This window comes from Lepisosteus oculatus, chromosome 12 (assembly GCF_040954835.1).
Source record: "Lepisosteus oculatus isolate fLepOcu1 chromosome 12, fLepOcu1.hap2, whole genome shotgun sequence".
NCBI classification, from domain to species: domain Eukaryota; kingdom Metazoa; phylum Chordata; class Actinopteri; order Semionotiformes; family Lepisosteidae; genus Lepisosteus; species Lepisosteus oculatus.
In genome coordinates this window covers 11,710,684-11,722,956 of record NC_090707.1, presented here as the reverse complement: position 1 = coordinate 11,722,956, position 12,273 = coordinate 11,710,684, and the positions used below count along the sequence as shown (strand labels likewise).

General features: G+C 36.6%; 1 protein-coding gene across 3 annotated transcripts in view; it reads right to left on the bottom strand.

Moving 5' to 3' along the window:
- The window catches only part of mylka (myosin, light chain kinase a), a 101,503-nt gene that overhangs the window by 13,806 nt on the left and 75,424 nt on the right, over nt 1–12,273 (bottom strand). For all 3 annotated transcript variants that reach the window (XM_015358774.2, XM_015358776.2, XM_069196260.1), the window contains 6 exons: nt 7,792–7,842; nt 6,624–6,751; nt 5,427–5,580; nt 1,605–1,907; nt 708–740; nt 529–625 (listed from right to left, as the gene is read on the bottom strand). In XM_015358774.2, the coding sequence (XP_015214260.2) occupies nt 529–625; nt 708–740; nt 1,605–1,907; nt 5,427–5,580; nt 6,624–6,751; nt 7,792–7,842 (766 nt within the window). The remainder of the gene's footprint in view (nt 1–528; nt 626–707; nt 741–1,604; nt 1,908–5,426; nt 5,581–6,623; nt 6,752–7,791; nt 7,843–12,273) is intronic.

The window sequence follows — 12,273 nt, the reverse complement described above, 5'->3', positions numbered from 1 at the left end:
ATATCTTAAATCTGCATATACTGTCATACATTTAAATTCCCAGCTGGTGACTTCCTTTAGTGTTAGCTCTCTAATAACTGAAACTGCCACTCTTCCACACACCCTGAACCTAAATTGCATCTTCTATGTTTGAAGAAAAGGTGTAGATATCCCTCTTTAGATTCTGTTGATGGGTTTCTGCATGTATCTGGCTAAAAAATGTGTTTAGATTAATTTGACAATATGTCTTTTCTGAAGAAGCTTTCTGGCTCTCAGATATTTTTTGGCAAAAGGTAATCGTTTGTTGTAGTGCTGAAGACCTTTTGAAGTAACCAGACCACTGACACCCTTCTCTCTCAGTCTGTTTTTGAAGTTTGGTCTGATACTACAACACCATATCTTCTATTATCTACACCACACGTGAGGGACTCACTTCTGTGTTTCTGCACAACTAATTCTTGAAGATGATGGAAAGATGTGCTTTAATGTAAAGTGGTTTGAAATGATGTATTTTATGGATAAAAGTCATTAAAGCAACAGATCACTTACGTTCCAAGTCTTTCGTCCACATCATACAATTCTTGCACCTTCTGAGCTGTGTTAATAAACACATCTCTGTACTCAGGCTCTGCTTCTTTGTCAGCATCTGAGATGCAGGAGATAAAATATTAATAGAAAATAACATGGCATATTATTTCATTTTCAGACAGCTGCTTTAAAGCACTTACCATCATCAGATATTTCGGCCTCTTCTTTTTTTTCTGAAAGTTGAAAAAACAGACATTTGTGTTACTGTTTCTTTAAATACACCACTAAAATCGATAACAGAAGTCTCTGACCTTTTCTCAGCCACTATAATAGACTCCTACATACAAGGTTACATAAGTAAATCTGTGCCAAACAGGGTTATAAATAAAACTAATAAATTTCCTATGTTTAACAGTAGCTGTAACTAAGGCCTGTGCCAAGTTTCTCTGCCTAAGTGGCTGTTAAAATAGAATTAATTGGCCCAAGTAGTCAGATTTTATTAGCTTTAAAATAGGTTTTTAGGATTGTTCTTATTTTAAGACTAATAATTAATGTAATTAATGCATCCTTTTTCATCTTTTTGAACTTGTAAGATCCAAATGTTCTTTACAAAGACAAGGGGACCCACTTCAATACTGAAGTGTAAGTTGGGTAATACATATTGCGGTAGGCCAGATTGTGGAAACCCAGTTTTTGCTCAGTGCCTCAACATCACAATAGGTGTTCAAATTTTTCCAAAAACTACCACTACCCATAATTATAAAACCACCCAATCTTCCTTTGTCACTATAGGCTATCATGGAGAATGCATTAAAAAAAGATTGCAGCAGTTTGCTGCCTTACCTCACAGCACAAAGACATTTTGAATAATTCTGAAGATTTAAAATTAGAAAAAGCTCCTATTTGTGCTACACATTTGATAATAAAAAAAACATCATACTGAATACAGACACATGATACTGAAACCAAATATACCAATACAAAGAGTATTTGTAAACAATGACTTTGCTTTACAATACAATAAACTTTTTTACATTACTGACCAACTTGATTTTTGAAAGGGCAGTACACTATATTCACCACTAGGCGGAGCTCACCTTCTGTTTTTTCACCGACTGTGACCAACTCAGATTCTTGGCTGGGCTCACTGACTCCGTAGATATTAGCAGCTCTTAGCCGGAACTTGTACTCCCTGTCTGGTAGGAGACCTTGGACATTGAATGATGTGCTCCGACAACTGGTGAGATCTTTCCACTGCTTGTCAACCGAGTTCCATATCTCTATGGTGTAGGACTGCACTGCACTTCCACCATCGTAAGTGGGGCCATACCATGACAACGTGAGGGTGGAGCTGCGGATGTCTGATGTACAAGGCACCCCTGCTGGAGGTTCAGGCTTATCTGAAAATAACAATTATGAAGAATCAATGGTACGAACAAGAGCTGAGCACAACATTTTGTGACATCATTACAGTAGCTGAATGTCTTCCTCTCGTTTGTAACCTTTCTTATCTTCTTATGTGTGTGCAAGAGTTTTAATTTTGTAAGGAAATAGTTCCAGCAACACACCTGAGAGGTATTAATACACACACACGTTGATTTATTACTAAAAAGAAGTTGCATTGTAATAGTAAGGATATTCAAAAATTTCTGAAACACCATGAAATTTGCCAAAGAATAACAATCTGGAGCTGTTGGTTTACATCAGGTCAGAGAAAGCTCTCTGTGAATAAATATATCTGATCATTATAAGAAATGATCTTCTTGCCTGAGGTAAGAATTTCTAGTTTGCATTTGTTTAAAAGGGATAAGGATTCATTATTTTCACATTCATTTACAATGAACTCCCTGAAATATGAAATTAACTTCTGAAGATAAACAATAACACTATAAAAGATTTTAAAAACTAGTAGTCATCTTTCAATCATGCAGTCACTGAAATAATACTATAATAAAACTCACGTTAAAGTTTATTCCATAAAGGCAGATTGAAAATGGATAAATGAACAGTGACAACATGATTGTTGTATCTCTTCCATGGTGAGTTGATTCTCCAAAATTTAACCAGAATAGTGAAAAACTTAAGGGAATTAACTATTTTTTAAGCAATTCTGTCTACTTGTCACCTTTCTGAATATAAAAAAGTATATTCAATTTGAAACATAAGCTGAAAAAAAAAGAAACTTCTACCATTAAGGACTAGCAGCATAAGTGGTAAATTCAACCAAAATCACAATACTCTGTGCTTCTCATTTCTGCTCTGAAATTAGTCCATAAAGAGTTATCAGATACATTCACAGGCTAAAAGGAAAGACCTAAATTGAGAGATTAAGAGAACATCATCTTTCCAGTTGGTACAAAAAAGACTACCGTGGGATTTCTTTCCATATGAATCATGGGCCAGATGACACAAGTAGAAATTACTGGAAAGTGAATTTAAAACTGAGAACAGGAGAAACATCTTTATACTGTATAAAGAGTGGCAGGAATCTGGAGCAAGCTATTCTAGAAGCGTTGTCAGATTTGGTGTCTTCTTTGCAAAAGACCAAACAGTAAAAACAGAAAAATACCAGTTGAGATCCCGAGAAGGCCAAGGCATCAGGACAAGGACAAGTTCTGTAAAGTAACACGCTAAACATTTCTCACTAAATAATGGACAGGCAGTCTCATCTCCTCACAGCACTGGCTAAAATTATGAAATAGGCTTCATTCAGACTTGCATCTGATTGCAAATGATTGATAAATGGAATACACATTGAAATGAAAACAAAAGATGACTGATCATTATATTAATAAGACTGAGCTAGAGAGAAATCCAGACCTCTTCCAGGAATGTCATGGAAGTCTACATTGCCTTGTACTGTTCAAAGTTCAAAACAGTAACCTTAATGTGGAAAGAATTAAAAGAGAAAAAAATCTGGAATAAATTAAACAAGTGCTACTCAGAAACATTTAACCCCATCTGACTTCAGAGTAGTAATTTAACAAATGTGCTTCCTACTGTAAACACAAAATACAAGACAAATGGTTCTTTATTAGATTAACTTAAATAGTACTATATTTGTTTTTAGGCTGAATCATGCAACTATTGAGTAGGCAGACTTCAAGGCACCTACAAATATAGTATTGTGGTAGTATTATTTACACTGGTGTCAGTCTACATTTCACAATCACAGAACTCACAGTTTTCCGCTAGTTTTGCCTCCCAGTTTACTCAATATGTATTACAGAGGTTATTCCCCACCTATCTGCCTGAAGGGAAGGTATCCAACGTAGGTATTTTAACATAAACATTCATATAAGAACATATCGAAACTAATGGTATATAAATGTCCAATGCAGATGAGCAGGTTACACCAGACTGAAAAAATACCGTAGCAATTAATACAAAAATATTTACAGCTTCTTTTATTTTAAATTGCAGTATAATTGAAACATCCAACATTTCAAATGCGTAATTTATTAGATTTTTCATATTTTTATAAAGTAAATGAAAGTCAATGTCTGAATCTCTCCTCATGGATTGCAGATATACTGTAGGTAAGTCCTAACTAGTACAAATAAATGGCACCCTCATTTCCTTTTTTCATATTATGGAATACCCTACTGTATATACTGTCAAAGGAACGTTTATTCTGTGTTGTATACCAGATGTTGGTGGAAGATAATTATGTTGATGTTGCATTTCTTAATAAAAGAAATGCTTGTGTGTCTCATTTTATAATGATCTTTTTGCTTTTTATTCAATTTTGAAAATTGATTCCTAGGCTTAAAAAAAACATGCATTTTCCAAATGGTAAATGGATGGGCTTGTCTGAAAAATTGTAAACTGATAAAAAAGGTAAAAGTTAAACAAAACACAACTTTCCTAATAACATTGCAGGAGAAATGTACACAAAATGTTGAGCTTCCAGTCTTCTTGGATATATTTCACAAAAAAATGAAAGTAATAACTAGGTACTATAATAACAGTTTACATTTGAGTACTTTATTAGTTTTGCCAGTCTTTAATGAGCTCTGTGTGCTGCCATTACTTTGGACTGCGGTCTCTCAGTGGCACACAGAACAACATTGGGAAGTAACAGAATAATTCCACTGCCCTAGCTGTTTAGTTCTTGTAGGACTTAATATTCTTTTAGCCAGGCTGGATACCATCCATGCTGACAGCGGCAAAGTCTTTCATTTTAGGCGCTGTAAGAAACGAAACCATAAAAGGCTCTTAAAAATCTCTGCATCTGGGGCTGTTAGGATCCAGCATGTCGCTGTTTACCTTGTATATCACATTCCTTTAGCGGTACAATGATAAGAAAAATCAGTGTCTGGCAAGACTAAGCTTTTGCAGCTGCTCATATAAAGTAGCATATAACCTATTTATTTTTTATGTACAACCCATAAAAAGGCACTAAAGGCACGCAACCTGCTGGTTTAAATTTAAATAACTAAAAGCAATAATGGCAGACAATTAAATTAAAAAAGGAAACTAAAGATAATATAAAAACATTTTTTGCTTATCGCTCTTTCATTCACATAACATTTCCTTTTCATTGAAGCAAGTACTTTAGCATTTGAAGGCAGTTTATTCTATAGTACAATGCCTGAAATATGACAATAAACAAAGCTAAAGACGGTCCAAATATGCTTTCATTTCAAATAAACTGTTAACATTGAAATAATTAACACCATTTTTGAATGAACAGTTTATGAGATAGCTATTTCTAAAACACAAAAAGGCTCAAGATATCGATGACCGATAGTTAAAAATGCAATTAAAGGTTTAATACTGTGAAAATTAGAATTTTGCTTAAAGTTCTGTGTAAGCAGAACCAGATCACTGACAAATGACAATCAAATTCAGTTCTGCATAAAACGTTCCCAATATTTAGTACTGAACTGAGACATACTGTATGGCATCAAACTTACCAACAATGGTGAGGCTGACCTGAGCTTGTCTACTGCCATATTTATTTTCCAATTGTAGAGTATAACATCCGCAGTGCTCATGCTTAGTTGGGGAGATAGTCAGTTTGCTTGCAGTTTGTGTAATTTCTATTTTAATAGGTCCTTTCTCCTGTATCTGTAAAAGAAAATAATTTATTGTTCTTATCCTCCAGGACTTTTATGCTTCTCAATGTCTATCCTGTTTAATTTCAGTCAACAAAAAATGCTGCTATATAAGGTGGTTAAATTTTTAAGTTCAGACCAAAGGTTTCTTTAACCATTCAATTCCTTTTTTCTAGCCCAAGTCCAAACTCTAATAATAATCCTAGCCTTAAAAGTATTCTTAAAATGAACCCTAATGATAACTCTAATCCCAAACTTAACCATTCCTGTAATTTTTAATACTAACTCTATCACAGACCCTGTCTCCCGTACTGATACTGACCCTAGCCATAATCCAAAACATGAGCCTCATCCACAGCACTAACCCTATCCTTAATCTTTACCCTGTAATTAGGGCAAAATATAAGCCTCGAGCTGGACTTAAAGTAAGGCTTAGGGCTGAGGTGAGAGTCAAGGATTTGGTTTTAGGTTAATGTAAACATCATGGGAATCCAAAGTAATGCAATGTAATAAAGTCATGCATGAATCAAGAGCCATTTAACAAGCAAGAAACGGTACATCACTTTGAGGGGAATAATTCAATCCATTTTAGGTCCGTACCTCTTCCTGTTCTATATCAACAGTTTTGAACCAAGTTAAATTTGAAGAAAAAAATTGGGGAAATAACCAGAGAAACAGCAGCAAGGAAGACATTTAGAATGTTAGATTTAGTTACTAAATTACCCAATGAACTTCCTCTCATGTTCCACCCTTATTTTAGGCAAAGCTGTGTATTGCAGTTTGATTTGACACTGGAGACGTCCAAAGCTATAGAAAGATGTTTTAACACTTACATTCCCTCCAAGAGGAACTACATTTTAAGCATTATTCAAATTATCATAATATTTCCAAATGAAATTTGTATCATGCAGTACTTAATTGAATGGTAAGGGTTAGAGTAAGGGTTAACAGTTGAATTATTAAATCTTACTAAAAGGTGGGATAAAAAATTTATTACGATCCTATTTTACTGTAACTGGAACAGACACGTATTGGTAAAAGAAAAAAGTATCTTACCTGCTTTCTAAATTTTAGCCAGGTGCAAGTAATAGGCTGCGTTCCCCCAAACTTACAGAAAATGTCTACAGGCTCTCCAGCACGTATCTTCATATCTGCTGGGAACTGCAGTATCTGAGGGGGAACAGCTGAAATAAAAATAATCGCTTTAGATTTTTACTAAGATGGCAGGAGTTCTAAGCAGTGCAGAAGATTAGAAGGACCAGATAAAAAAAAGGCCTAAGCTTTTGATTCAGTCCTCCAGTGAATATAAATATTTTATATTCCAAAGTATAATTATTTAAAAATAATATACAACATCTTCTATGAAAAATACAATTCTATTGCCTGAGCTATATATTGCTTTCATTTAATGGCCTTGCAAATCAGAGTTGCAGGTTATGGTCTGACATATCACTAGGCATAGATACTGTCATATTTTTTCACTGGCCCTCAGCACATCAAAACACTAAATTTACAAAGAAAAGGAGGAGGAAACTTAGATGGGCAAGTAAATAATAACATGAAGGATTTTTGTGGAGGGCCAGTTACAAAACCTTTAAATTGTCGGTCATGACTAAAGTGCCACTATTATTATCCCTACTGCATATGCCTCCATCAATCTAGCACAGAAGGATTGAAAAACACTGGCACTAAACCATGTCCACATCACAACAATAACTCCTTCAAACCTGCTTGTTTGAACAATGCACAACTCTAGCAGAAGCTGTTATTCTGAATCACCATCCACAAAGGGGATTCCCCACCATTCTTGGCAAGCATGCCTGCCTTTAATCAGCATTTGACTGAGGGTTCTTTAGTCACAAGTAAAACTGCCAACGTTACCCCAAAAATGATAAGTGTGCCAACAGAAAAAAAAGGATGCAAAGCATTCTGACAGTAAAGGCAACTACATTTCAGGGCCAACTTATTGTCACAGGGAAGTGTAGAGGAATTTAAATCCAAGAATTTCAATCAGCACCAAACAGCTTTACTGTCATTCCTAAAACACACTGTCAGGGGACATTCTGAGTTATTAAAGCTTATATGTTTAGACAGTAACCCAAGGTTTAGCATGGGTTATATATATATATAAACATTTCAGCTTTGGGTTCGAGTCCATATCTGAAGAAAATAGCCCTCTGGAATCAACATGCATGACTAAGATAATCCAAAATAAAAATCTTACCTATTTTAGGAGGTGTCTTTGGTGCTGGTTTCTTCTTAACTGTAGCCTCATCTGGAAGGAAAGCACACAATCTATTCATAACTGGACAAAAAGATTCATTTGCATTTTATACTTCTGTTTAAATCTGACTAACACAAAGTACTGAATAATATAAGGTATCAACCTTATGGTGAATATAAGACCATGAAAAGAGGAGCAATGACCTGTACTCCATTTCAAACTGATTGTCTTGTGTAAATTAATGTAACAGCTGCAACTGACTTTGTGACAAAATAAAAAATACATTCCATCCCTATTTTTTATGATAGAGGAATCCTTTTCTTTACAGTGTAAAACAAAATGAATAAAAGATTGGATCGTGTTTCACAAGTAAAGATTCATAAATCGAGAGAACCACATGGAGGGAAAAATTGAGCTATAAATTAAATCATTAATAAATTATCAGAATATTACTGTTTGGTTCAATGTTAGGTTGTCACAAAATAAATCAGACCTGAACTGCAGACATATACAGGTATTTAGAACTAAAAAAATCAAATGTAGGTTGGAATGTAAAACAATAAGACATGACTACATTAGAAAGATTTTTTTTTCCCCATTAGAAAACTTTCTAGAGTTCAAAACAAAAATTAACATCAGTATATCAAAGCACAATATCAATCGAAAACTAAAGGACTGGTCATTCCTTTATTGCCATTATCAGAACAGTTTATTTGCAGAATATGGCAGATCTTGCTCCTTCTACATTCCCCAAAAGCCTAATGAGAATGACCTGCTCTGAGAAAGGGAGTTGTTGAAGAGACCACACAAAACTAGAAGAGAGACTTCCTGACATGTGGACTGAGGAACAGCTGTGCTTGCAGAACAGAGCAGAGGAACTGAAGATAACTAGCCCTCTGGGAAGAAGTGAAAACCACCCTGTCCATGGCTTGAGTCAAAGAACAGAAAAAGAGCAGCTGCACCCCAGGAGGAAGCCAGAGAGGGTGAAAAGAAAGTATGTGATTGACCGATGACCAATGGCACCCAGATTCGCAATTGTGTACTGGGGTTTTCCTGTATGTTTGATGTGAAAGCCTGTACGCAGCATTTTTGCCTGGTTGTTAGTGAGAGATGTGTACATGAGTCAGAGCTCTGAAGGAACCAGGTTTTTGTTTTAGTTTGTTTACTGTTATACTGCAATTGTGCACTTCATAGCTGCCATAGTTCCTACACTGTGCTACCTTAACTATATTTGGGAGACAGCAGGAAGTAGGTTGTGTGGTCCTGGAAACGCAGGAGGAAGGCAATTGACTACATAGACTGGATGAGGGACCCCACTACATGACTGTGACAGGAAGTATCTTTCCCAGTTGTACTGAGAAATGATACAGAAAGTCCTCAGGGAGGATGAGAGCTTCCAGAGAGAGGTCATTTAGCAGCAATATACTGACCTCATGAAAGCTCTCCACGTCATGTCAGAAGTGACCAAAGGCTGGAGCAAAGAATCTGCAGGGACCTAACGGAGGGGATGCCTGAGGTCTCTGAAGTCTCCCAGGTGGGGTGGCAAGCCTCGTTGTCCAGGCCAGAGTCACAGGGAAAAATAAATTTAGCATCCAGCAACGAGCTTGAGAGGGGTGAGATCAGCAATCTGTACAGTCGCGAAGCTTGCACCCGTGGGAGAAGATTCAGAAAAGGAGAAGCTGACTTCTCCTGAGCTGCCACTGCCACCACCGGAATGCTTTGTTTCCGAAGCCAAAGGGACAAGAACAAGAGGATGACTGTTCAGTGCCACCTTGGCCGGGGGCAAAAGGCTGGCTGCCAGTAAAACAGGCAGAGGAACCTGCCAGGGGTCCCCGTGCCAGAGACAGTGACGACAAAAATCCACCAGCAATACCTCTACCAGGGAGAAGGCTGCCCAACTGCCTAGAGGAGGAAGAGCAGACGCCAGTGTCCTCCAGCACAAGACAAAGAGGGACGTGCCGGTGTCCCCCGCGCCGGTGAAGGAGCAGACCAAGAGCTGTGCCTGGTATACAAGGGAGGATGGCAGGCTTCTGGTACAGTATGTTCCATTCACACTCCTCCATTTTCTGCTTCTGCAAGAGCAAGGCCTTGGAAGGCCTCTTCCTGATGTCGCCTTCCCTCGTGAAGGTGTGTGACTTTACAGTTGGAGGCGAGTGGAAAGGATAAATATCTGGTACACGCCTTCATCTGATCGGCCTGTCAAAAGGCAATTGGTCTGGCAACCAAACAAAACTGAAAAGACTCCTGTTGAGTGGAGTGAGGTGCAGCTACAGGCGCAGAGGAGCAGAACCAGAGCTGGGTATTCTCACAGGCAGAAATTACCAAGGCTAAGAACATGGGAAATGCTGGCCCCCAGGAAAAGGCTAGAGAGAGTGAAGAATGGATCTGTGATTTTGTGGAGATTATTGTGAGAGCCAATAATGAGTGTAGCTGCCTGGCTCACAGTTTGAAAGGCAAAAGTGAATCTGAAGAAGAAGCTATGTTATGGTATTGGTTTATTTATTTTTGTTCTACATTATGAATAAAAAGTGCTGTTTTGCACTTGCAAACTGTCCTGTTATCTCTGCCATTAGCTGTATTTTTTCTTTGTTGATTGATACTTTGCACTTGAGAGCCCCTGCCTCATGTGTTGTCATAGTGCCTACCAACATATCCATTAGCATTTCTTTTTTCACTTAAACACATTGTTAAATTATTATCATTCGTATTTCTGACATAAATTAACCACAATTAAGCCACTGCAACTGTGATTACATTACCAGAAATATCACACAGCCTTTCTAAATACCCCATTCTACTAAGTTTACTGTTAAAATTCACTTTCACTGTGTTAACAAAAACAGAGCATTTTTGTGCTGTGTCAGCCTTGGATTTGTTCATCGTTATTAGTCTGACACCAGTTAGAAATCAGCAATAAGTCTGCTTCTGCTAAATGACCAAAAGTTGATTTAACAGTGTGTTTTCAACAATCTTTCCTCCATTATGAAACCCACTGGTGTTTTTAAATTATGCCATTCCAGAACTCTTTTCACTTCAGCAAAGCTTATTACAATGTCACAGGCTCTGAAATTGTGAAGAACTGTTCATTTCAATGGAGTAGCTTTTAAATTAAATTGCGCATGCAAATAGTTTTTCTCCATTTCTTCAATATAATATTTATGTGTCAAACCATGAACTTTACAAAGCACATATACAGATCTCGAAAAATGGCATCAAAGATGACAGAATATAAACAGCACTGAAACTTTATTTAGATTTGTCTGAAAACACAATTACTTCCTAATGGATGTATCTGAAGTTCATAGGAGAAATTCAAGGTGAAACTTAGTTGTGTGATAAGTCTATTATTTAGGGATGAACTGTAATAACTCTGCTAAATTTCCATGGGAGAAGTTCTGCTTAGGAGCTTATGTCCTTTGGAGTTTTCCTTTTATGGTAATACTAAATATAGTACTAAACTACCCAGGAAATGGCTTTCTGCACTATTTATTTTATGTTTGATTGCTGTCAAGAAACAATGTGCCAGTAAAACCAGTTAATACTAGAAGTGAATCCAAACCCTAGAAAGGCCATCAAATATAATCTAATTAAAACTCTAGCTTATGTCTTTGAAATTCATTACTCAAGCCTCTGTTGTATCTAGTTTTGTATTTAAAGCCATTAAAAAAGTAATGGAAAACTGTGTTCCCAAGAAAAGAACTTTTTTAGTAAGCTCCTTGACAAAATCCTGCTTTTCCATAAACAAGCAATAGTATGTGAAGTCTATAAAGTAAAATGCCAGAAATGTTTTATCTCGTTCCCTAGCCAGAAATGATAAAATGATAAAAGTTCTGATAAAAATGTAATTCATTAGGTATCTAATTCCAAGTACAGATTATTAAAAAAATATTGTATTTGTTATCTATTAACACAAACTAAGACACAACCTTAAGTCAAAAGTTCACATACCACAAATGTGGTAATGGAAGCTGGAAATTGTGTCTGACTTTTAATACAGAAAATGCAAAACAACCAAAATATACCAAAATTACCCAAGGAATTTCCATGCTGTGTTAATAGTGATCAGTTTTCTAAATTCAGTTCCTGCCCTATGTTTTCAGCTTGATAGCATTATGACAGCTTCTAAATTCTGCTAGCTGTGCCTGCTCTTTATTGCTTTGCTTCATTTCTCAGATGACCAAGATGTTCTTTTTACAAGCATTCATAGGAAGTCTGTGATCTTGAAATCTCCTGAGTACTGGGGTTACACTGTCAGGCCCCTTAGTGAAACAGAGAAAATTATGCACTTGCTCACTCTCATGAATATACTGTATAGGAGGACAAGACTGTTAAAGCCCATTGGCATCTGAATGATGTCAATGATATCTTATGCTGGGACCTACATACTGTAAACAATACTTGATACTGTATGTGAAGAAGCTGTTCTGCAATGTAGGGGGAATGGGTGAAGGCAAGACAAGTCTATGGAACATTTCATAAAAG